This window comes from Merops nubicus, unplaced genomic scaffold (assembly GCF_000691845.1).
Source record: "Merops nubicus isolate BGI_N331 unplaced genomic scaffold, ASM69184v1 scaffold48584, whole genome shotgun sequence".
Lineage (NCBI taxonomy): Eukaryota > Metazoa > Chordata > Aves > Coraciiformes > Meropidae > Merops > Merops nubicus.
The window spans coordinates 19,520-43,969 of record NW_008603126.1 but is presented as its reverse complement, the minus strand read 5'-3'; the positions used below and the strand labels follow the sequence as shown (position 1 = coordinate 43,969).

The 24,450-nt window shown below is 38.3% G+C and overlaps 1 protein-coding gene across 1 annotated transcript; it reads left to right on the top strand.

Annotated features, from left to right (window-relative positions):
- Window positions 1-964: 964 nt before the first annotated feature.
- OTUD7A (OTU deubiquitinase 7A) lies at window positions 965-22,136 on the top strand (the record flags this gene model as incomplete). The annotated part of the gene is made up of 8 exons (XM_008938549.1): window positions 965-1,180; window positions 2,662-2,789; window positions 3,669-3,781; window positions 9,952-10,079; window positions 11,784-11,933; window positions 18,214-18,328; window positions 18,574-18,658; window positions 20,599-22,136. Coding segments are annotated over 8 exons (2,366 nt in total), but the record flags the coding sequence as incomplete, so codon positions are not given.
- Between the last annotated feature and the right edge of the window lie 2,314 nt (window positions 22,137-24,450).

The window sequence follows — 24,450 nt, the reverse complement described above, 5'->3', positions numbered from 1 at the left end:
TATGGATATTGTTTCCTCTCAGGTTGCAAGTGTAAAGAAACTGGGGGAGAAAAAGTCTGCAGAAGAGGACAAAAAAAGAAATGGACTCAACACAGGCTACCTATACCATTATTCATTCAGTTATTCCATTGTGCATTACTCACGGACTTTCCAAAAGTCTTGGGAAATGTACCAGCTCTACTCATCGTTAATCATTTGCTCTTCCTTTATCCCCAATGCCGTTATACAATGGTCACATTCTCTATCTTTGTATTAGAAATGTTCATTTGACCATTTAACCAAGACTTAACACTCTGGTAAGCTACCATATGGCAACCTGTGTGCCAGGAATTATGTACTTCCTGCGTTGGCTTTGGCACAGATGCTCTTCATGACTTTATTTGCTTCACATAGATACGTCAAATGTTTGTCCTCTAGCCAGTCTTTTTCACAGTTCATCTCTGCTGTATAATGTTCAGGTGGCAATGACAGATAAGTGGTTCTCTAAAGGTTCTCAAATGAAACGCCAGATGCTGTAGGATACCTTGGGCTATGCATTTGGTCTCATTTTAATTCTCTGGTACTGTAGCTGTTAATTTTAGTAAGTCTAATAATGATTTACACTATGGCAAACGGGAGGCAAATTGGCTGGTGAAACAATACATCTGACTGAAACAATAGTACTTTACTCAGTAAACTTACTTATCATTAATGCGTACATATTGTCTTTATTACTGTAATGCAATCTGTCATCTGTGTGTGGGAGGCCAATGTTGATTATGTTTGGGAACTGAGACCAAGGCTCATAATGATATTTAGGTAGTGGACTCCTTGGAAATCCATCCCTGAATGCAGCATATGGGAATGGAAGATGCAAATTAATTAAAGGTGCTCTCCTCTTGATCAAAATACTTTTAGAGTAGTAATCGGCCTCTTATTTCTAATCTTTTCAGTTTTTACTTCTGACATGACATTTATTTGGCAGAAAGGGTGTTGCTGATTAGCCTTCAAGATGACACATCATTGCTGTATTCCTGTACCCAGCAGGCGTCCAGCTTCAGTATCTACTCTGCCATTTTAATAGATACTTTCTTTCCAGGACGGCTAAATTGGTGGTCCACGGTGTGTACAAGCTGTAAACGTCTTCTTCCCTTGGCTACAACAGGTGATGGAAACTGCCTCTTGCATGCTGCATCTTTAGGTAAGTGAGAGTCTGTACATTAGAACTTCTACCAAAAATATTTAGCACTTTTCTCTATCCCCTGCAAAAGCTCAGAAATAGAGGACATGCAAAGGCTTTCATTAAAAGCCTACTTCTGGAGTAATATATTCTTCAAATTTCACTTCAGGATTGTTTGCTTTAGGCAGGCTTGAGGGAGGAAGATAGAAGTTTTCTCATGTGATTAAAGAAGTATAATTGGAACAGTATCAAAAGCCATGTATCATAAACACCAGTAATTTGTATTTTCCTTACAGAGCTCAACCTACAATCTCTGGAACAGGCAAATTCCAGGGGCCTCTGCAAGATTGTTCTCATTGTGGGCAAGGAATTGCTTTCATTCTCTGACTTCTGTTACGAAGTTCTCTTACTGTCTTCAAGAATGCAATATCTAACTATTATCTCTGTTGGTTCCTTGTACAATTTAAGCATATGGGAGACAGCTTCTGGGGTAAATTTAAATGGTTTCTAATTGATTAATGAATCATTAGTTGAAGAACTTTGAAGCCTTTCTTCAAGTCAAATAAATAGAAAACTATGACACCCAATATCTTTGGTATGCCTTCTATATCCTAACCTATTATGAGGAAACTCACTTTTTGTTGCAGTGACTAAAATCTTCTACCAGCAGCACTCCTGAAGGTGGCATTTTAAAAAACACTGAAATTTTTAATATTTTGAAGGGATTCTTCTTTTTGAAAGAAGTAGAAAAGAAAGCTTTTGCTGTTTCCAAAGACCCTTTTGTCTTCGTCCACTTCATTTTTCATTAGGAGGGATTGTATATTACAGCAAATGTTTGGAGTCTTTTGACTTGCAAAATGTTAAAAAACTATATTTAATGCCAGTAGCTGACAATATGGGAACTGAAATGTGGCTATGAGCACACGTCTTAGTGAGAACTCTACATTCTTCTGTTGTGGTTTACTATTGTCAACTATGTGAAGATGGTTTATTATCTTAAAATGTGCTTGAAAGCCTGTGGCTGGTTGTATTTTTAGACTTCTAATCATCTTTGAGTGGTTGTCTCTGTATGTTGAAGCTGAAGGAAATTTACCGTCACACTGTGTAAGAGCTGGAGGCCTTTGGGTGTTGGTATCATCTGCGATTCACAGAAGTGCCTGCAGTTGTCATTAGCATTCTTGTGCCTGCAAGTTCTGTTGGCAACTACAGCTGAAACCGGCCCGTGCATTGCATTTTCTGTTGCTTGCAGCAAAGTTGAAGTTGCCTTCAAGCAAATGCTGAAGCAACTCAAATCCTTAGTCATTCCTTAATCAAAGTTTAAATTTTCATAGAATTCCCTAATGAACAGTTGACTAGCTTATCTATGTTGATTGTTTCTTCAGGTGACCTTAAAAAAACCAAGCTTTTCTTCTTTTGCTAATAGAGCAACATTAATTGTATTACTACTCATTATTTCTATTTCACTATTTCTTTATAACTGATGGAATCTTGTGCTGCTTTAGGGATGTGGGGATTTCATGACCGGGACCTTGTTTTACGTAAAGCACTCTATACTATGATGAGAAGTGGAGCTGAAAGGGAAGCACTGAAAAGAAGATGGAGATGGCAACAGACCCAGCAGAATAAGGAGGTCTGTATGGCCTGAAGACAGTATTGTTAAAATCATTTAGTGTCAGAAGCATTCCTCTAAAGTTTGGTGTGAAAGTTTAAACTGCTGTCAAATTCCTTGTGCTTCCATTTTGCATGGGGGAAAAAAGATTTGTCGTTAGAAATTCTGTATCAGAATGCAAATGTTTGTCGCATCATAGGCATAAATATGCACAGTTTTGTGCCTGCAAAGGTCTAAGATGACTTTGTAGCCTGTAGAAAATATGGGGCTGCAAAATTAAATGTATAATTTAGCTATCACAATCTCTATAAACTGAGTGGATGAAATCCACAAAAGAAAACTCAGTTTAAGAAAGATTCCCCAGAATGGTGAATTAGGATCCTTAGAGCTGTGACCAAATACTAAGTGGATGTTTTTTAACTGAAGTCATCTGTAGAGTTGCTTTGACTGCTGATTAAAAGCTCTACTTTGGCATGTATTATTTTCTGAAGGTGTCTGTGTCTAAACGGTGGCTAGAGAACACAACTGAGCTGTGACTGACCCACCTATTTCTTGGGGAAGAAAGCAAACCTCCAGAAATGGTCAGTCAAGCATGCCAGCCATAGTTGCAAGGAATTCACATGGGTATGAATAACTGGATCTGCAGCAGTGGAGCCTTGTGTTAGCAGAAGCAGACCCACATCGAGAAATGTAATCCAGTGTACAATTAATGGTTTTAGATAATTTTTCTTAAGCTAAAATTCTTTCACTTTTAATTGAAATGTGGAATTGTTAATGATCCAAGGTAGTAAGCCATATCATGTATGAAACTCCAAATAAGTTAGTCATAAATCCTGCTACAGAGCTCTGCTTACATTTTGTACCAGCATAATTGTAAAGTTATTTCATTCTCTCCCGTAGTCAGGTTTAGTGTATACAGAAGAGGAATGGGAACGGGAGTGGAATGAACTGCTTAAACTGGCATCAAGTGAGCCTCGTACACATTTCAGCAAAAACGGAGGCACTGGTGGTGGGTAAGTTTAGAATTTGGCAAAATCTTTCCATTTTTGTTCTCAGTAGGAAAACAATACAGTACAAATGATTGCAGATGCTTACAGGACCATCAGACTGCCTGTTCAGCTGATGGTGATTGTTCGACTGATGGTGATTTTTTTCGCATGGTAGAACATAACACATCTCATTAGTGTTTAGCATTTTGAGTAAACCTCCTCATACAGTTACTACACTAACTTAAGGTTACTTTGCATCCAATCTGGATTTCATAAATCCTAATTTCTTGAGTTCTGAAACAAGCATTTTGGCAGTAGCATGTAGCTTCAAGGAGGTGAAATGCCCCATGTCACTGAATGTTTGTCAGTTTTTGTTTGAGAAAGACTTGTCTGCACAGTGGCTATCTTTCTGCTATTTTCACTAAAACATGGAGTGCATAAACATAGGAAACAAGTTAGAGAGTAAAGAATCTGCTTTAAATAGCTGGTATGATAAACCATCCTTCACTTTCAGTGCAGTTATTGTCAAAGTATAGGATTATTGACTAGCCTTTAAAACACAGAAGCTTTCTTTTTTGTGTCCAGTGTTTACCACTAAAATATTTAGTGTTTATGTTTTCTCAGTGCATGTGTTTCTCTAGCTCCTGTTTCCCCAGGAGAAAATAGCATGTGGCAATAAGTAAATTGACAAAATAGGGCATATAGCACAATGAAAGTAATAAAATCTTCAGAAAACTATTCTCTGGGCTTTGAAAGGATATTCTATTTTCCTTTTAACTCCGTGATGTCAAGGATAGGTAATTCTACTAATGTAGAAGGACATTGTTTAGAAAATTGTCAGCCATCATTTTCTTTTATTTTGAGGCTTAAAAAAAAAATAATTTAATTTTGCTCTCCTGCTTGTTTCCTATGTTTGTAGGTATTTTCCTGTTGATACACTTTAGTCTCCCTAATTCAGCTCAGTTAATTTCTCTATAAAATTTAGCCATTCATCACCAGTTTTCTCTGGCCTTATTCTGTCTGTTCTATTCAGTACGTTTCACGTGCCATGTAGTTCCAGTAACTGCCAGTCAGAGGTATCCTCAAATGTTGCATTTGCAAGTCAATAAACAACCTTTACTTCCCAGGTACTAGAACGGGGAGTATCACCATCACGTAAGGAATTAATTTACATTGGTTTTAATGTTCCCATCATGGTTTGCATTTATCTTTTTGAAAATCAAAATAAAGGATAAATAGATAAGTTAATTTTTCCCTTAAATTAGCAAAAGAGGAGTCAGGCAAGAAACTTAAATGTGTGAATATGTATTTCTCTTTACGGTCATTCCAAAGAGAGAATGCATGTTTCAGAATTAATTATTTCCCCAGTTTAATATACCCATGTTCAAAATGGAGCTTTTGAGAAGGAAAAAGAAGACCAAAATAGTACTTTTGAGATGGGGTATATTACATTCTTCAGTTTGGTACTGTATTAAGAAAGCTTGAAAATTAGTCTTTGAATTGTAAATGACACATTCTCCTTTGGTGTCAGAATTGGCTAAAGCATCAGAAGTTGTCTGCCTCAAAAGAATTCACTGATAAGCCTAAGTCTGGCATTATGCTGCCTCATGCACCTGCAAGTTCCTTTTAGTTATTTCTTAGAGTGAGCTACATGCAAAGGAGATCAGCAATTGTTGCTAAATCTCCAGAGATTTCTTCTTTGAGAGCACTCTTGTTCTGAGGCGTGGAAATTGGGGAAAAAAGAAGAAGACGAAAGGAACACAGAAGAACCTGGTTCTTAAGTTCTTGTTTCCAACATGTAAAAACCTGCAAGCACTAGGGGAATTAACTGTGAAGCACATTGTTCTTTTGAAACAGATATGAACATTTTTCTGTAAATGTAAAAAATTCCAGATTAACATTTATCTCCATTTACAAGCAAAACTAGGGATACTGAAGCAACTGCTTTGACAAAAGGAGAATGTCTTGTCCCCCCCCTTTTTTGTTAAGAACTTAACTGTTGCAGACCTGCTAAGGAGGAAATTCCAATTTCCTTTCCTCCATGTTGCAGACTGTCGTCAGTGAGAGATTTCAAAGCCTGTCGTAGTGCTAGGTCAGGTGTCACTGTTGTTACAAACTTCTTGAAAATCTAGCCGAGCTGCAAGCTAGATGTTCTGGTGTGGTGTGAGCCGATACAGATTTTGAAAGTGGATGGTATTTTTATTATTAACGGTCACCTTCTAGGTAGCTGTCTCATACACTGTTGACACTATCTTATTAATAAAGTAAAGTGAATTTCAGTGAGGAAAAAGGAAGAGAATATTGCTGTAATATTCCCTTGTGTCATTAGAGTTTTGTTTAAGGCAGAGAACCAGAGCATGCAAACACAAAATACCTCTCAAAAGGGTTGGTCAGGTGTTAAGATCATTTCAACATACAATTCGTCGTACAAAACTGTCACATCCATCAAAGACCCTCATCTTGTGGACAGTTTAGTTTAGATCATTTGACAAAGACTTTGCTATAAAACTACTTTTATTTGACCTGGATGTCTATTACAGGAGTGCTATTCTTTTTTAGCTGTTTAGTATATTCAGCAATTAAGGGTGCAGATAGAAAATGGTTCATGATAACAGTATATATTTTCTTTATTAGCTGAAGTTTCTGATGGCTAATCTTTTCCTCTGGCCTATTTTCAGTTGATATAATTGTACTTAAGCCAAACTCAGCCTGAAAGTAATCAAATTGCCATGGTGGTGCAAATACGCTTGTTCAGACAGCCCTTCAGGTCTGAAAACAGTGGATATCCCACAGACTCTAGAAGAGATAAAATTCAAGGCAAAGGAGGGATCAGAATTATGTTGTATTAAAATTAAGTACTAGTACCTGTGTAGTGATCAGGTTTTTCCTTATTTAACAAGTTTTTGTTGAATACAAGGTATTTCCTATTTGACAGATCTTTGCATGTCCTAGGCCACAGGATTTGTTTTACATAAAAGCATGCATTCCCATGCAATCAAATACAAAATAACATTCAAACCAAAATAATCTAGGGAAAGTTGATTTAGGTTTTTATTTAATATATGCCTTTAAAAGTGCTTCCTATATATTGTTGCCTGAGAAAAAACGTATTGGTGTTTTTAAAGGCTAAGAAATAAAATTGGAACTCCAAACACTCACATTCCATATCTCCTTTAGTCAGTGCAAAGTGTCTTTTTTCTTTTCCCCCCTGAAGAAAAGAATGTGCCAGCACTGTGTGATTTTTTTCTATTTGAGTTGAAGCTCATTGCTGAAATACTGTATAAGGAAGTCAGTAGGTAGGTTCCTACACTTACTGACAGCAGAAATTTGTACTTGCTTGTAAGCTGCAGCTGTGGTGTGTGTTGGTTTATAATTTTGGGATTCTTTATCAGGAAAAGAAGAGGTTTCAGGAATGTAGTGATCTGTAAATCAGATTGAGATGTGAGCTCAAATTTCATTCTGGCCTCATGCTTGCACCTAAGCATCAGATTGAAGACCTTAATACTTGTCATCAGTACATCTCAACTGTCTGCAGGCATTGGTCTCTTGCTCTGTGTGAATCCTGAAACTTCATCTAGACTTGGAAGAACTGTTACGAGTAAGCTGGACAAGCTAAGACTCTGGAGCATATGTGTGGGAAAGAAAAGCAATGTTGCTATAGGGAGCTGTTTAGAAGGAAATTCACGGATGTGAATACAGAGCTTGTTCAGAGTTTACAGCAAAGTAGAGGAACAGACAGCAGGTAGTGGAAGAGCAGGGTAGGTGACTTTCCTGTTACAGCTTTTTGAGTTTCTTTTCATTGCTGGCTTCAGTACAGACTGGATTTTTAAGTCAGATTTTCAGTCTTACCATTTTTTTTGAGAAAAGTACCCTGTTGCATTTAGTGATCAGCAGCGTGTCCCTGGAAGTTAGTAGCACATGCTCTTTAACATGAAGTTTCTCTCTTCTTGCTGTGAAAAGTTTTAAGCCGTGAAATGCGTAACAATGTATTTTGTAAGCTTTTCAGTAAATGAGAATATTTAAAACAAACTTAGCAATTGTTTGGCCAATCATAAGTGAAGTGAACTTTTTCTTAAAAAGTTATTTTGAAATTTTTATAGGCTGGAACAATAAGACTAATGTATTTAGGTGAATAGGATTGCACAGGTATATTTTAAGGAATTTAAGGATTTTAGTCCATAAATTATGTCTAAGTATTTGCCTCTCTACATGGTGGCTTAACACTATTGATTTGTGGTGCTTAATTTGAATTTTTGACACTTGATGCTATTGAGAACAGATGTATAGGCTGTAGTTGAATCTGATAGGGACTGATTCCCTGGATGCTTTGCAACTTTTTAGTACTGACATGAAAAAAATTACAAATTATGTTTTGTGCCATACATGTTTTTGGCTTTCCTAAATGTCTGATCTCCATGTTCTTCTAGGTAGCAGTAAATATGTAATTTGTTGTGAGTTTTTTCTGACATTCCTGTCATAACTACATACCTTTTCTCCTAGACATCCTGTTATGCAGTTTTTCTTTGTCTTCTGTCATTGCTTATGACTTTCAGGCATCAGATTATGAATAGAACAGGAACTAACTGAACCATCTCAGGCAGCACTCAGACAGTTCGGTCTCCTATTTAAAAAAAAAAAACAAAAACAAACCAAACCAAAACAAAACCAGCAAACACGTATTGTGTGTACTTGTCCGTGTCAAATTCTTTCAGCAGGTGATTTATTCATTTCAACCAACTTTGAAATTTAGTACAAATTAACATCGTTTTGACACAACACACCATACTGTCAGCATATTGCCACTTAATACCCATTGCGGAGAAGTAGGTGTTGAGAGACGTTTTCACCAAGTGATGATAATTAATTCAATACATTTTTTTTCCCCAAGATGCATATTCCATACAACAATTCTTTGAAAAGAAGAAACAACTCATCAGAATGCAGAAGACTCTTCAAGTGCTCAAGTCATCTTCCATTTACATTTTATATAGTGTTTTGTGCTTGGGTTTCTTTGGTTGGGTAGTTTTTTGGTTTTGTTTGTGTGTGTGTGTTTTGTTTTTAATTTCTTTCCAAGAACAACACTTCTTTGGAAGAGAATATGGAATTATGGAATACTCCTAAAGAGAAGATTCATTTTAATATAAAAATTAAATATTATCTCTCCACTTTTTGAAGTGTCCTGTATCTGCTCCAGCTAGATGAAGAGAATGGAAAGGCTTCCATTACTTCCTGTGTCATTTGGATCAGCCCTGTAGAAGGCCAATGTAATGAAAAGACTTGGGTTTCTCTGTACTGCCATCTCATTGCTTGAATTTTATGTTCTGCTCTTCCACTATATAAAAAACTTGTACTTACTCTTTCTGTGGGTTTTCTGAAACACAGAGCTCCACTGGCAAAAATGCTTGACCTTGTCTCCCCTAACTACATCTTGATCTAGAATCTTTCTATATTCTTTAAAAAGAATTGAGAATTTTCATTTCATCTTTGGGCAAATGCTTAAGAGGAGAGGGATGATCCTACTTCCATATGTGCCTATCTTTTTCTGTTATCTGTAGAGGCAGACAAAGTAAAATGCCTACACTTCTCATTTTAGATATCTCAAAGTCCATTAAATTAATCTAATTGGAAAATCTAATAGGAAAATGAATCTCCAGTTCCTCCAACAGGTACCCCACCCCAGCTTAAAAAATATATTTTGATAATAATCAAAGAAAAAAAGTGGACAACTATAGAAGTTAAATTCCAAACTGACATCAATGTTTCTTAAATTGCAAAGGTAAACTCCCATGTATTTTGTTCAGAGGAACTAGAAAAACACTTTTCATTGCAGAGTCCGTGTACTGAGGGTGTCACATAAATTATTATTATTGTGACAAAAGCAGATGTACACCAGGAGCTTGGCTAAGAATTAGCTTTTTTGTTCCCATTAGGGTACCAAACGGTATTAAAAAGTAATGAATTTTGATGACTACTAAACTAACATGGAATCTGCAAGTGAAAACATTTTCTCTATTTTCTTTTCAAAATATTTTTTCCTTTCTAATTTTTTGTTACCTGTGTCAGTAGTTGGAATATGTGTTTGAGAAGAGTAGGAATATGAGTGACAAAGAATAAGCTGCCACAGTGTGTTGATTCACTAAATTTCAATGGTTGGGTCAGATTGATTAAAAATGTTTCAATGCTGTGTTTTCCAGAGTTGATAATTCAGAAGATCCAGTGTATGAGAGCTTAGAAGAGTTCCATGTTTTTGTCTTAGCCCATATTTTGAGAAGACCTATTGTTGTAGTAGCTGACACAATGTTACGAGACTCAGGGGGAGAAGGTAAGAGTTTTTCATTAGAAATTTCTGCACCTGTGTAAGCTGAATCAGTTGTAAACTATCACCATAAAAAAAGACACAACTGTAACATATCCTAGTATTTATGGGATAGCTGCTGCCTTTTCCTCAGGGGAAGAGAAAAAGGGCAGAATGACAATCTATTTGTATTAGATAAAAGTAAAAATACAGGATAATTATCTAAGTCTTGCTGAAAATCTGTTTATCCTAGGTGTTTACTATTACCTTAATAACCACTAAACTACAGAACAGAATCTGTTTCTTACTGGTCTAGGTTGACAAGGTTCTAATTTTGCTGTGTTTTTTTGGTGCCCTTTAAAATTCTGCATAAATCAATCTAAGCTGACTGAAAAATTGAATTTTAATGTGTGTATCTTGGCTTTTTGTTTTTGCTAGCTCCTTTGCAGACATTCATTGAAAAGTTTTCAGAAAGTTTTCTGTGATCTGCACATATAAGCACACAAATATTAGATCGATATGTGGAGCCAGCTGGACAACTGTCTGAGCAGGACCCAAATGATTAAATTAATCTTTCTCACTTTTTACCATGAACTAATAAGAATACTAATTAATGATATTATGTGCCTTAACTAAAGTGGAATGCTTGGTTGTGTAAAAAGGGTTGCTAAACACCTGATGGAGTTAACCAAAATTTTACCACAGGAAAATGCCGGGTAATTGCAGTTTCCAGTCAAATGGTGAACTACAAGTAACGGTTGTATGACTACAGTCTGCTCTGACAGCCCCCATCACTGTTGCTTCATTTCCTCATAACTTTTCCTATCCCAGATTGCTCTCCCCACACATTTTCTTCTCGTTGACTCAATCTGATTTCTTCACAGTAATCCTAACTTCTTTGTCATTGCTGGCCTCGTGGACCAACATGAGCATTATCTCAGTGTAACTATTCTATGGAGAAAGTACAGGTTTTCAGAAAGGCTAGTAATTTCTTGAAATTTGGATAGACTTAACAAAAAGTAGATGTATACCTCAAAAACAATACTTCCTCCGTCCCAAAGTCTGCATACAGTAATCCTCTTCTAAGAAAATGTCTTTAGTCAACACAGTGTACTGTTTGAATTTACTTTTTGCTTATGTGCCTTATGTAGAATCTTTCAAAGGCAAGAGCTTTGCTCTTAGCGATGCGGCATCCCATTCAAATTCTACTTGTAGAATTTTTTTGGTTTTTCCTTATTGTGATGATGCATACGTGCATAGGCACATTCATACGTCTGTGATGCGTGTGATGAAGTGTGTGAACTGTGAACATGTTTGTAGTGTTTCTTATAGCAACCCATTAATGCAAAGCATGAGCAGAGCATGCTACCAAAAGAACTGATAATGTATTTACTGCTGATGATTAGAAAATATCCTTCTACCTAGAATTATTACAGGAAGATATAGATCTGCATATGTGTGTAGAGAGTTATCAAGGTTTTGTTAGAAGACTTTAATAGCTTTACTAGTAAACGAGAGCATAATGTTTTCATTGTTGTTCTTGATCTATTTCCTGACGTTTTTGTAATAGAGTTATACCTCTTGTTATGACTGTTTCCTGCATTGATTACTCCACTTTAGGCTGCTCTCCTGGAGCTCTGAAAATGTAGCACAGTTGTTACACAGAAAAAAAACCAACACCATTGTCTGTTCTTTGACATAGTTAAAAATCTATCTCATTTTAATTTGCAGCATTTGCACCTATACCATTTGGAGGAATTTATTTGCCACTTGAAGTTCTACCTAACAGATGCCATTGCTCACCTCTTGTGCTAGCCTATGATCAGGCCCATTTCTCTGCTCTTGTTTCCATGGAACAAAAAGATCAACAGAGGGAACAAGGTATGCTATAAACATGGCAACCCAAGGGTATGTGTTGAATACAGTGCAGAAAGTACTTTCTTCTACCTGTAGCTGCATTTATCAGAAAGGAAACAATATCCACTATATTTTATTGCTGCATTCTTAGGAGTCTAAGTGGTCTAATCACAAGACTGGGAGCCAAGAACTCTAGTCCTAATCCATGTGTCTTCGGCATCTAAACCTTTCCTGTCTGTTCCATATATGTAAATAGGTATAATCATAGTTACCTTACTGTGCTTCTGGGCTCTTGAAAGCCTTTGTTTATTTGGGTTAATAAAGTCTTTATACAACTAAGTATAAGTCAGCTTACTATTGAAAACTCATGTGATGGAAAAATCTCTCTTCTAGTGTGCTACATGCACTTCATATTCAGGAAGTTCAAGCTTCCTGAATATGGGCCTAGGAGTGACAAGAGTTCAGAACTGGATTTGTTCCTGTATTGGTAGCCTAGGAGCTAGCTATAACTGCTCTTATTTGGAAGACCTGTTTGCTTAATAATAGAAAGTCCTGAGATTAACTCTTATCTGGCTTTGATCCTTTTGTAAGGAGGGGAAACGTGTTTTGCTAAAAACATGGTGAGCCTTTAGAAAAATTCAGCTGAGTTTTGCGGTTAGGTGTGAATCCTCCTTTGTTTTGCCTGATGACACTGCAGTGGTTTAAATCCTTTGTGAATGTATATACCTGTAAACATAGAATGTCTGCTGGTTGTTGTCAGGATTCACTCATCCTGAGTTAATTTCATTTAGTCCTTCTTCCTAGTGAGAGTTTAGAGGCAATTAAATATCCTTTATTTAATTCCCTAGCCCTGTGTGCGTTTCATCTGATTTTGGATGTCTGGGCCATTTTCCATGCTTATGAGACAGTCAGCATGCTGCAGCCATGCAAAGTAGACAGAAATGCATTTATTAAAATGATATAAAGGAGGACAGAAACTCTTGAACAACAGATTTTGTTGTAGACATCTTCATGCAAGAATTTGACATCTAGTTAAGTCATCCTTCAGGGAAGGAGTAGAGAGTTTTTTACATGAGATTGTGTGAAATGGGAAACACTTTACGAAGTATTGCACGTGGTACTGGCAAACTTTGTGTTGTTGAATAGAAGACTGAATCATAAGAGACAGACGGGGGAAAAAGGTTGATCCACATGTCAGATATTAAATGGGAAAATCAGTCCAGTCTAACTATTGGGCCATCAGTGGCACATAGCTATTTCAGGGATTAGTAGGTATGTGCTTCACAATAGGTCTGGCCATGGCACTATAGGCTGGGACATTGCAGCTGCTTTCCAGCCCTCAATCTGTAGTATAGCAGCCCTTAGGAAAATGCTTTTCATACACCATTTCCAAAGCAGTATACTGAAGAATGATGTAAGTCACTTCGTGAGAAATTGAAGTCTGCAAAGCAAATTTTAATGCAATAATGTGATATGAATGAAGACAGAATTTTGGAAAGCCTGCTTAAGGATACTGCTGATGGTTGCTGATGATAAACTGTGGCCAGGTCTGTAATGTCTGTGTGTTATTAACAACTTCTGCATATATGTCTATGTTACCAGTTGTTGAGTTGTCATCTTGTAGCAAAAGCATCCATGTCTTTGGTCTTGATGATTTTTAGGTCTGAGTTCTGCTGGTGGTGGAGAAAGACAATTTCTGGAGTAGAGAGACTCCGTTTCTTCCTTTCTAACAGTTGAGATCAGAATAATATCAGTAGACTGTCAGTAACCTCATTTCAGGCACATCTCTCTCCCTTAACACAGTACTTCATTATCACAGGTCTTAAAACAGCCTGTGTGCATAAATAATTTGATTGAATACACAGAACTTAACTGTCTCTACAAGAACTTTGCAGACAGGGTAAGTGCCACCCACCAAACCTTTTGCTATTGGGGCATCCTGTAAGTGACAGGATTAACAAAAGGTAGTGAGGGAAACTACTGTCCAGCTGCTTTGACCCTGCCTCTCAGTATGTGTTAAAGTCCTCAGTGATACACCTTGATGCCACGTACTGCAATATTCCTAATATTACAAGCCACTTAATTACACACTGCAAGATCTTAGGCTTGATAAACAAGGTTGCATATTTGTTTCTCCCACAAGTGCTAGCAATAATGTTAAATATACTTCTTATGGTTAGAAACTGTCTTTCTGTAGGATTTTCCTACACCTGTAGTCACACAGAAAAACTGTTGGATTTTTGGTAGCATTTTCTCTCCCAACACAGGATCAGTAAAATTAAGTACTGGTTTTGTTCAAGTATGAGTTCATTCAGGTTAATTACAAGGGTTATTGAATCAAAGTAGTATTTATTTTGTATGATCTGATTTTACGTGTTTACTGCAGGGCCTCAAATACAGAGGCTTCAGTTCCATGGAGCAGCAGAGAGCACTTGGCATTAAATCTGGGATGAGGGGAATGCTTTCAGCTGCCAAACTGGTTGCTGTTTGAGACTGCAGCAGCCTAAGAGCTAACACGGCATTGCTATTGTTTCTCAGATTTTGGAACAAGAAATAGATTGGCACGAGGATGCTCTAATGATGCCTTTTTTTTGGTACCTTGTCAGCATAGAGATGCTTGCAGCTTTGGCACAGAGGAAGTGAGAACCACAGTTGTTAATAGTCTGAAAACAGTGGCTCAGGGGCCACAGTACATGGCCAGGTTTTGAACTGTCAGAATGCAGCTGAGAGCTTAGAGCTACAACTCTGTAAAAGGAGCGTCTCCAGTAACCAGCTGTTCATAACTTACAGTATTTACACTCTAACCATGCAACCGGCTGTCAGGAGCAGCATCTGAAACTGTCTGAACTACTGCATATATTTACATGTTTATGCTGCTGAGAAGCTCCCTTGTGGAGGAGACAGTATGCCCTGTACTTGTGAAATGTGTGGTCAAAGAAATGCTGATGTGATTGTCTGAAGTTCTGCTTTGGCATACAGTGTTTAATCAAAACATCTTAAGCACTGCTATAAATGTATATAAAGAGCGAAAACACACTAACGTACTCTTGTCTGGAGAGGATTTAAACCATAGTTTGACACGTCTTCTTTCTACCAGCACTTAGTTGGCATTCTGATGGCCAGCCGAAGGCCCTCTTGTCTTGAAAACCACAATATCTGATTAAAAACCTTTAAGTACTTTTGTATCCCTGCAGGCTGTATTTATGCAAGTGGTTTTTATCTTTGTTTATGGAAAACAAAGACCATCTCTCAACTGCCCCTAAGAGTGCTTCATTGAACGTAGAGTTTTCCATGCTCCCGTGCTTTGTCAGACAGTCAGCAGTGACATGGCTGCCCACAGCCAGGTTGCAACGTCAGGTGTGAGAGGTATGACAGTGGATTTTAACACCAGTATCAGCATCTGAGTCAACATTTTATTTTGCTAGTATATTCAAAAATAGTTAGTGCTCTTCTTTATAGCAGCTTCATAATGAGATTCGAGGCATGCAGACGAGCGCTGGGAAGCGCTGCGACGTCACAGCGCAGGAGGCACTACGCCCAGCTGAGCAGTGGCATGAGAGTCTTCGCTGTGTGGCTTAAAACTGCCATGGGTGAAAGAGCTGCGCTTACTTTTGACGTGTCGCATCTGTTGTTGGCATTAGGACTTAGAGGCTGTGTTTCAGTCAGCTAGAGCACATCCAAAACTGAGTGTAACCAAATCACTGCAGCGGTGCTGCACACTGATGTGGCTGGGCATCAGGAAGATGCCATAATCTGTTGAGTTTACTTTAAAAATTACTGTGCTGAACCTTGCTTGCAGTTCTAACTTTAAAATACTCTTCTGTCAGAAATGTGGGGAAATCCTACAAGAAATCTTGTCTATCAAACAGAATTCTCTGACAGAGAGAGAATCTCTTGTGGTGAAGATAGAATTTTAATACTCCATTGCTTTAAGAGATACATTTTGCATGAAGATGGTAATGCTTTCATACCAACCTCAGACTATCTGTTACAATGAGTATAAAGTTTCTGTTCAACTCAGAGTTTGAAAAATAATAGCTAACAAATCTGAGTAGAGACAGTACATACCATAATGTGGATGTTAGTTAAAACAGTGTTGACATGCTATAGACAATCAGGTCTAGGTTTTGTTTTGTTCTTAGATATTAATCTTTTAATAAAATTGAGTGTCGCTAAACATTTTAGTAGGTATATTTTCAGTATTAGTGGAAGCAGCCAGCTTTAAAGAGAATTCTTTCAAAGTTTGTTTATAAAAACAATCATTTATTGAACTATGTGGAAACTAGTTAGTTCCAAGCTGTCCTTAGGAAAGAAACTCAAATTTACTTTGAGTTTCATATCCCAAAGAGTCTGATTGAACTCTCTGACAGTTCTTTGGCCCAGGCTTCCCAGCATCACCTGCCTGAGGATCGCATTCCCAGTTCTCTGCCTGGCCGTACCTGTAACTACCAGAAGTGGAAGTGCTGTGTTGTAGACTAGAATGCTTCTCTTTCTTGTTTTCTTGCTTTAAGCAGTTGATATAATGCATTGTAAGGTCAGTCGTTAATCCAGTGGGTACCTGCTAATAGTTCAATTAATAGGCAGAATATGTGTTTCCCTTGGGAAACATTATCAGTTAGTTGTGTTCTCAGGCATCCCAGCCCCTTTGTTGCAGTGATTTCATTGAATACAGCAGGGTAAGCCCTCATATTACACCAAGGACTATTAAAAAAGCATATTCAATTGTCACCTCTGCTGTACATTTCCTAGGTTCTTAAACTCCAGCAGCTTGCTTTACAGTATGTTTTCTATAGGGTAGAGTTAGACTCTGCTACTGACTCACATTGAGTTTCTTTAAGGAGCAAAATTATCTTACAGTATTAATTTTCATGCTTGCATCTTACAGCGGTGTCTGCAAAGAAAGTTGATTAATCTCCAGCTGTTCTACACTGTATTTGCAGTTAATATGGGGAAATACTTCCAGAATTACCCTATACAAGCAGTAGGGGGCAACGTTTCCATGAAAATTTGTAGAGGTTTGACTTTTTCTTTTCCAGTCTGCAAGGGAGAGGAAATATATACACACACTTTCTGTAGTTGTCAAACTGTCTGAACCAAATACTGACTTCACTGCTTATCTAAAATGCAGATTAAATATCCTGCATTCTGCTACGTGACAAATAATATTTAACCAAAAATACTGTACCTCTGTTTTGACAACATATGTGTTCTGAACTGCAGAAAAGATTATAAACAGCATATAACCAAAAAGCATAATCAATTTTCTGTAACTCAGTGTCTTGACGTTTGAATGATTTCTTCAGGTTTCTTTGCCCCTTGGTTTTGCTAGAATGAATACACAGGCATAATCTTTAAGGATCCTAGTATAGAAAATTAAATTCTTTGATTGGTTGTCAGAGGAGCAGCAGTGACCTGCACCATGCTGAGGACTCCACCTAGGCTATCAAAAGCTTTTACTTTTTTTTTTTTCCTAATGAAATGGAAGCAAATTGCTGGCTTTAATTAAAGCTGACAGTGTTTTTCTTAGTTTCTTGCTGGTGATGAATGATAGACACTCTTGTAAAATCAAAGTGCAGTTCCAGCATGCTGAGTATAAATGCAGAGTCATTAAGATGTGTCAGAAGGCAGCACCGGAACAGAGAGGGGAAAGAGGCAAAAGAGCAAGATGGTGATGCTGGGATGTAACGGCAGCAATGGCCTTTTCACAACGCACAAGACAGGCCTCAAACTGACTTCTTAACCCGTAGCTACATGGATCTATGCTCTTCAATTACATTAACTCACGGTTTGAGTCCAGAATTGCTGTAACTGCATTTTGCTGTTTCTCAGTGATGTTATCAATATATTTTTGTTTCATTGGGAGTGGAAAACAAAAAGGTACTAAACTGAAAAGAGAAAAGAATTACCAAGTATGAGTATCTGTGTGAGAGATAGGTGGGAGCATTTCAACTTTTTATTGCTTTCTACTCTTCTGATGGGTCTGTGTCCAGGAAGTGTTTATTGTGCATTACAAACTGGCAGTGTTGCTCTCCCAGAGGTCTCCCCTCCTCCACAGGTGACTGTCCTTCACTCTAGGAGTAATGCATGTATTAACCTCTCAGTCTCCTCTTCTGTTACACAAACACCAAAATAAGAAAATGGAGCCCAGTGTAAAACACTTGTGTTGCTCTGGATGAGACGATTCTGCAGCACACTCAAATTCTGCCCCTCTTCAACCAGTTATGCTGCTTTTCTCTTCACAGCATTTTTTTTTTTCCCCATTTTTGTTCCCCCCACCCCAATCCTTGTTTCTTCTCTACTTCAGCGGTGATCCCCCTGACTGACTCAGAACACAAGTTACTGCCTTTGCACTTTGCTGTCGATCCTGGGAAAGACTGGGAGTGGGGAAAAGATGACAATGATAACACCAGACTGGCCAAGTAAGACCTTTCTGTAACTTTAGTGTTAAGCAGTAAAATGTATTGAGCCATACCTGATTCAAGTACTGGGAGAACTGCTAACAGAGAGGGCTTTGTTCTTGTTCTCTGATTACATGAGAGAAGACGTGGGTGGGTCTCCAGCTGACAGTCACAATTCAGGCTGCTGTTGCATCTCTCCCTGTTAAGAAGTATTGCTTTTCTTTCAGGCTTTTTGACTGTTTGTTCCCTTCTTTTTTCATCTTTAGTTTGATTCTGTCTCTTGAGGCAAAGCTTAATCTTCTGCACAGCTATATGAATGTAACATGGATACGCATACCATCTGAGACACGGGTAAGGTAAACTTCCCCCTCGGTCTAAACCAGATTAGAGATATGAGGCACAACAGGGTGTTGTGCAGGGTCTGCTGCCTGGACTGGCCAGCTGCCTGGAAACACCTCAGTGTCCTAGCAGCAGGGACAAGTCACTCAAGGCTCATTGTCATTGCAATCAGGCTTATAGATTTTTCTAGTTATTTGTTTTATCAACGTAGTTACTTGTATATTTTTGCAACTCGTATTCTGTTCTGAAACATATTTTATAGCTTAATCTTTCTGTTGCTTATTTGAGTAGTCGGTATAGTTTAGCAAAATCTTAAAATAGACCTTTTTTCAGCATTGTTTCCTCAGAACATTGTCTTGCTCTCCTAATGACACTGGTCATCAGTCCCAAGTCCTTTCTCTTTCTGAGAACCCATTTGCACCACTGGACAGTTCCTAGTTTAGACTGGCTGACAAAAGCTACAGGCTGGTGCTGAACTGCTCCTTTCACAAAGCTATTTTAGAACCAGGCCCAGCTGGCACCTAGTCATCTGCAAATTTCTCTGCAAATTACATTGGATAGATTGAGGGGTTAGTCTGGAGGCAAAAGATTGCTGGGAGAGGGTGGAAGTGATTTAGACAGCCTACACCAATGTGATTTGAAAGGAAGAGCAGAGCACCAAAGGAGAGAGAGTTTAACAAGCTGCAAGAAGGGAGAAATCAATTTTTCTACAGTTTCTACAAGGGTAGCTACCACATCAGGAAAAGCACAGGCAAAATGGTTCTGTAGGTGTAACTGTGACCTGCCTTACCTTTCCCTGCTTCTCACTTGCCACATGAGCATGATCAGGTCACTTGAGCACTCATTTATTTCCATCTTTGCCCAATGAGGATAACAGCTCTACTCCTGACTGGGTGGTGGGGTGCTCAGAGATTCCAGAGAGATGGAGGATATTTAAGTATCCAGGGACAAAAAGCAAGTATGCATTTCTATACTGGAAGTATACAGCCTTTTTTTTTTTTTTTTTTTACCTCTGAATCATAATGGTTAGTTAAGTGTTTCCTATTTGTCTCTAGCAGATTTCAGCTTCATTGTGCCTGAATGTGAGACAAAGGTTTGCAGGAGTAAATTAAGAGTGCCACGTTTTATAGTACCCTAAATCTTCATTATTGCATTTTCATGAGGGATGTTTTATCACCTTACCTAAAATATAAATTGAAACTCAGACTTCTGACACCAGTTTATCTTCTTTGTATTTCCAAAAAGAATGAATACACTTTGTTGTATTCCTCAGTCTGCTTGCTGAAGTTTAATGTTCAATATTTCAGGCAAGATGAAATGGTGCTCTGGTACCTTTTGATTTTCATGCACCAGAGACCTGAACAATGATGAAATCAATTTAAATAAGTTGGGGTTTGAACATAATGAATTTTGAAATATTGCTGTGTCGGAGTTTGTGTGCTGTATTCCCCTCAGAGCTTTCAGCAGAACCTCATTTCCCTTCCATCACATCATCAGTTTCTTTCCACGCTCTCTGTCTCCCCCCTGGCTGAGAGGCAGCCTGTATTGTAGCTGTGCTTCCTGCGGAATGGCTGATGTCTGCGTGCTGCCCAGCCACTCAGCCGAGCATGGCAGGCAGGGTGGCTGTGCTGCAGCCTTGCCCCAAACAGGAGCGCTAACTTGCATCTCGCCATTATTCAGACAGGGATTGTCACAGCACCTCTGACTGACTAACCTCTGTTCTACAAATATGCTTGAAAGGAGCCAAAAGCTACTGTAGGAACAAGCAAGATATGTAGTCAGCAGAGCCATATAAGCTTTATTTGGTGAGGAAACCACTCTAAAATGTTGGTGCAGGAATTAAAAAGCACATGTAAAATCAATGTCAAAATATGTTTGTTTGTTTGTTTTCACTGAGTGCCCGTATGAAACTGATTGTGCTGTATCTAATTGTAATTACTTTTCCATAGCAGGCCCCTTTGGCTCAACCAGAATCCCCTACAGCTTCAGCTGGGGAAGACGTTCAGTCTCTGGCTGATTCAATGGACTCGGACCGAGATTCCATCTGTAGTAATTCTAACGGCAATAATGGCAAGAACAGTAAAGAAAAAGAAAAAGAAAAACAGAGGAAAGATAAAGACAAAACCAGGACGGATTCAGTTGCCAATAAAATAGGAAGCCTCAGTAAAACCCTAGGAATTAAACTGAAAAAGAATATGGGTGGTCTTGGAGGCCTGGTGCATGGCAAAATGAGCAGAGCCAATTCAGGGAATGGAAAAAATGGTGAGACAGTAGAGAAAGTCAAAGAGAAGAAGTCTAAGTCTCGAAAAGGAAGCAAGGAGGAGTCTGGACAGTCTGCGAGCACTTCTCCATCTGAGAAGACCACTCCGTCTCCGACTGACAGAGCTAGCAACTCACCTATTGAAAAGATGAACACTAAATCCTTCTCTGACAAGCAGTCTGACCCGTGGAAATACAGCACTGATGTGAAACTCAGCCTAAATATTTTGAGAGCTGCCATGCAGGGTGAACGAAAGTTTATTTTTGCTGGCCTTCTTTTGACCAGTCATAGGCATCAATTCCATGAGGAGATGATAGGCTATTACTTGACCAGTGCACAGGAGCGGGTCAATGCAGAACAGGAACAGAAGAGAAAGGATGCTGAAAAAAAGGCTGCACTGAATGGGTCATCTAGTAGGAAACTGGAGCCAGAAGTATATTCAAAAGAAAAACTAGAAACATCTCCTCAGGATAGGGCATCACCCGTCTTGCCTCAAAGCCATACAACACAACTGGTTTTAAAATTTAAAGATCGCACTAGTCCCACTCCTGGGTCATTTTCTTCACCTAGTAATGGTGCTAAGAAAAGTGGACCCATTCCAGTATCTGCCCACTATAGCCATACGCCACCTGTTCAAAGGCAAAGCGTCATCCATTTGCATGATGTCAACTCCAAGCCATCGAGCTTCCAAGATGATACCTACAAGCCAGTGGTTGGCACTTTAAAAACCTGTGCCACCTATCCCCAGCAGAACAGATCACTGTCTTCTCAAAGCTATAGCCCAGCCCGGATATCTGGTATCCGTACGGTGAACACGGTGGAATCGCTGAGCTATGCCATGCCTACTGAACACAAGTCCCAGACATACACAAATGGATTTAATACTGGTGACATTAGAGACTGCTTAGAATATGCTGATGAGGATGCTCCTCAGACCTGGTTGAACAATGATAAAAACCAAGGCAGAAGCACAGTTTGCCCAATATATTCCATCCTGCAGAACCGCTGTAAGAAGGAGAACTGTTCCTTTTATGGTCGGCCTGAGACTGAAAATTACTGTTCATACTGCTACAAAGAAGAGTTAAAGCGCAGGGAGAGGGAAAGCAAGGGACACAGGCATTGAGGATTCTTCCGTGACTACGTAGTTTTACCATTTTTCTTACTTACAAAGTAAACAGTGTTGAATTGCAGTAAAAAGAATCCTTAAAGAAAGAATAAAGGATTGATGAATAAATACTGTCTAGCTTTTCGCTTTTCCGGGGCAATGAGGAAATTATAGGATCGATTTATCATAAAAAAAAAAAAAAATATTTTCCATTTTTTCAGTGTCTTTTTTACATATACTGGTAGGCTGAAGGGTTGTTTACTCCTTTGTCAGTGCTGTGTATATGTTTGGTCAAAAATTTTCTAATGGTGCCTGAATTTACACTGACATCACTCAGGTAGTAGAATGATAGGTGAAAGTCATAATACCAGAGATGTGGTGGTGTAGTAGGGTAGTATCTGCCTTGCAGACATTTGAAATTCTAGCTATTATGAGAGTATGTTTTCCTCAGTAAAGCCTAAAGTTTTCATAGCCTTTTTTTTTTTTCAAGAAGGTAGTGATTTTGCACACTGGACATTTTTAACATGACAGCATATTGCATTGCTCCTGATGATAGTACTCACTTCAGTCTGAAATGGGATGAATCTGGGAAAATGGGAGTGAAAGGTCTGAATTCATGAGGGTTGTAGCTCTTCCTGATTTTAATTTCTTAGCAGTTATTTCTGCGTTTCCATAAAAAAAATAGTTTTGAGCCATTTTACTTGTACTAAATTTTTAAACAGGTTTTACAAAAAAAGCATTATGACTTGCAAGACTTCATGTCACAAAAGAAGTGCCAAATAGTATAGTTTAGGGCACCTGAATTTCATTAATATTTTCAGTGCTGTTAAAATTGAGAGAAATGTTTAAATAAAATTAAGATGGAAAAATTATATTAAATTTGGAAAATGTGATAAGCAGATAGGAACTTTAGGATCGTTTTAGAGCTGAATGAACTGCTTGTCAAAACAAATGTATTGTATCAATTGATTCCCTTAGCTATGGCATGAATTAATCATTATTTATTTATTCATTCCTTTCTCGATGTTATCAAGATAGTTATTGCAAATGTAACTACTTCTGAGCCTTTCTTGAAGGCTGTTGACCCCACCTATTTTTGAGTCTTCTCCTAGAGTGAGTTATATACCCACCAGGAGGTTCCAAGATGGCTATCAAATACCTCCAGTATGAATGGCAACGCCTAGTACAGATTTGCACAAGTCTGATATCCAAATATATATGTAAGTATTTGCAATACTTTTGAAAACAAAATTTTGCTCATAGAGACATTTCTGTGAAGCAGACACCGCAAATACTGTTAGATGTATGACAGTAGGAAGTTTTCTTGAATGTAGTACTTGCCAGTTTTTCACCCCTCCACCCACTGGCATAATGTAGTAAGAATAGATCTTCAGTGTTGTTTCATTTGTGAGCAATGGCTCATTTACTGTCTACCCACTTCTTTTTTTTTTTTTTTTTTTTTTAATGGAGCTTGTTATCCATATCTGGACTGCTGACTCTGCCACCTAAAGGGGCAGAATATGAGTTCTGTCTTACTCGTTATGGAATAGCACTTTTCTGGTTGGCACAGGAAAGATTCATTGCCAAAGAGTCTTTATTTCCAATTCTTTTCTGCTGTACACCAGTTTTTACTCTTGACATAGGTGTCACCATTTCGCTGGTGTACAGTTAATCCTTGTTAGCCTTGAAACCAAGCCTGAAGTAGTCTGTGAAACAGGACACACAAACTTATGCTGATGTGTACTGGCTTTCAGGAAAAGTACATAAGCTTTTGCTAAGGTCCCACTAACACTGGTGAAACTGAGCACATACTTAAAATTGGCCATATCTTTAGGTTTTCTGATGAATGGGAGATATAAAGAATAGTTTCAACATAAGTCCACTAACCACTCCTAAAAAGTCATAGTCTTTGCTATGTTAGCTGTTCCATGAGTCCAGACCTGTACTTGGTATTTCTTGCCATATACTGAGAGTATATTGAATGTCACTGAAGTTGCAGTCCTTCACAAAAGGAAAGCACCAGTTTGCGTAATGAGAGGGTAAAACTCCATGCGACTTCTGTCCTGAAGGTAAGCACGGTCTAAAACCCGTCTCCAGCTGTGTGCACTGCTGAGCAGTGTCCTTTGTTCGTTAACTGTTGTGATTACCTGTAAGTTCTCACTGCCAAAGAAATCTGTGACTGCAGATTAGGCTAAAACAAGCCAGATCACGTTAAAATAAATCAAATATCATACTTGATTGTATTTGTTGTTGAGACTGAGAAAACTGACAGGATAAAACTTCATCAAAAAAGAAATATTTAAGACTTTTTAGACCATTAGAGTAGCAGTAGCATTTGAAAATTGCCTCTGTGTAAAATTGTGCTTCAGAAATACTACATTAGCAACAAACTTCACCAGCCCATGTACTTGTCATTGCATCCTTTCTGAATGAAGAAAA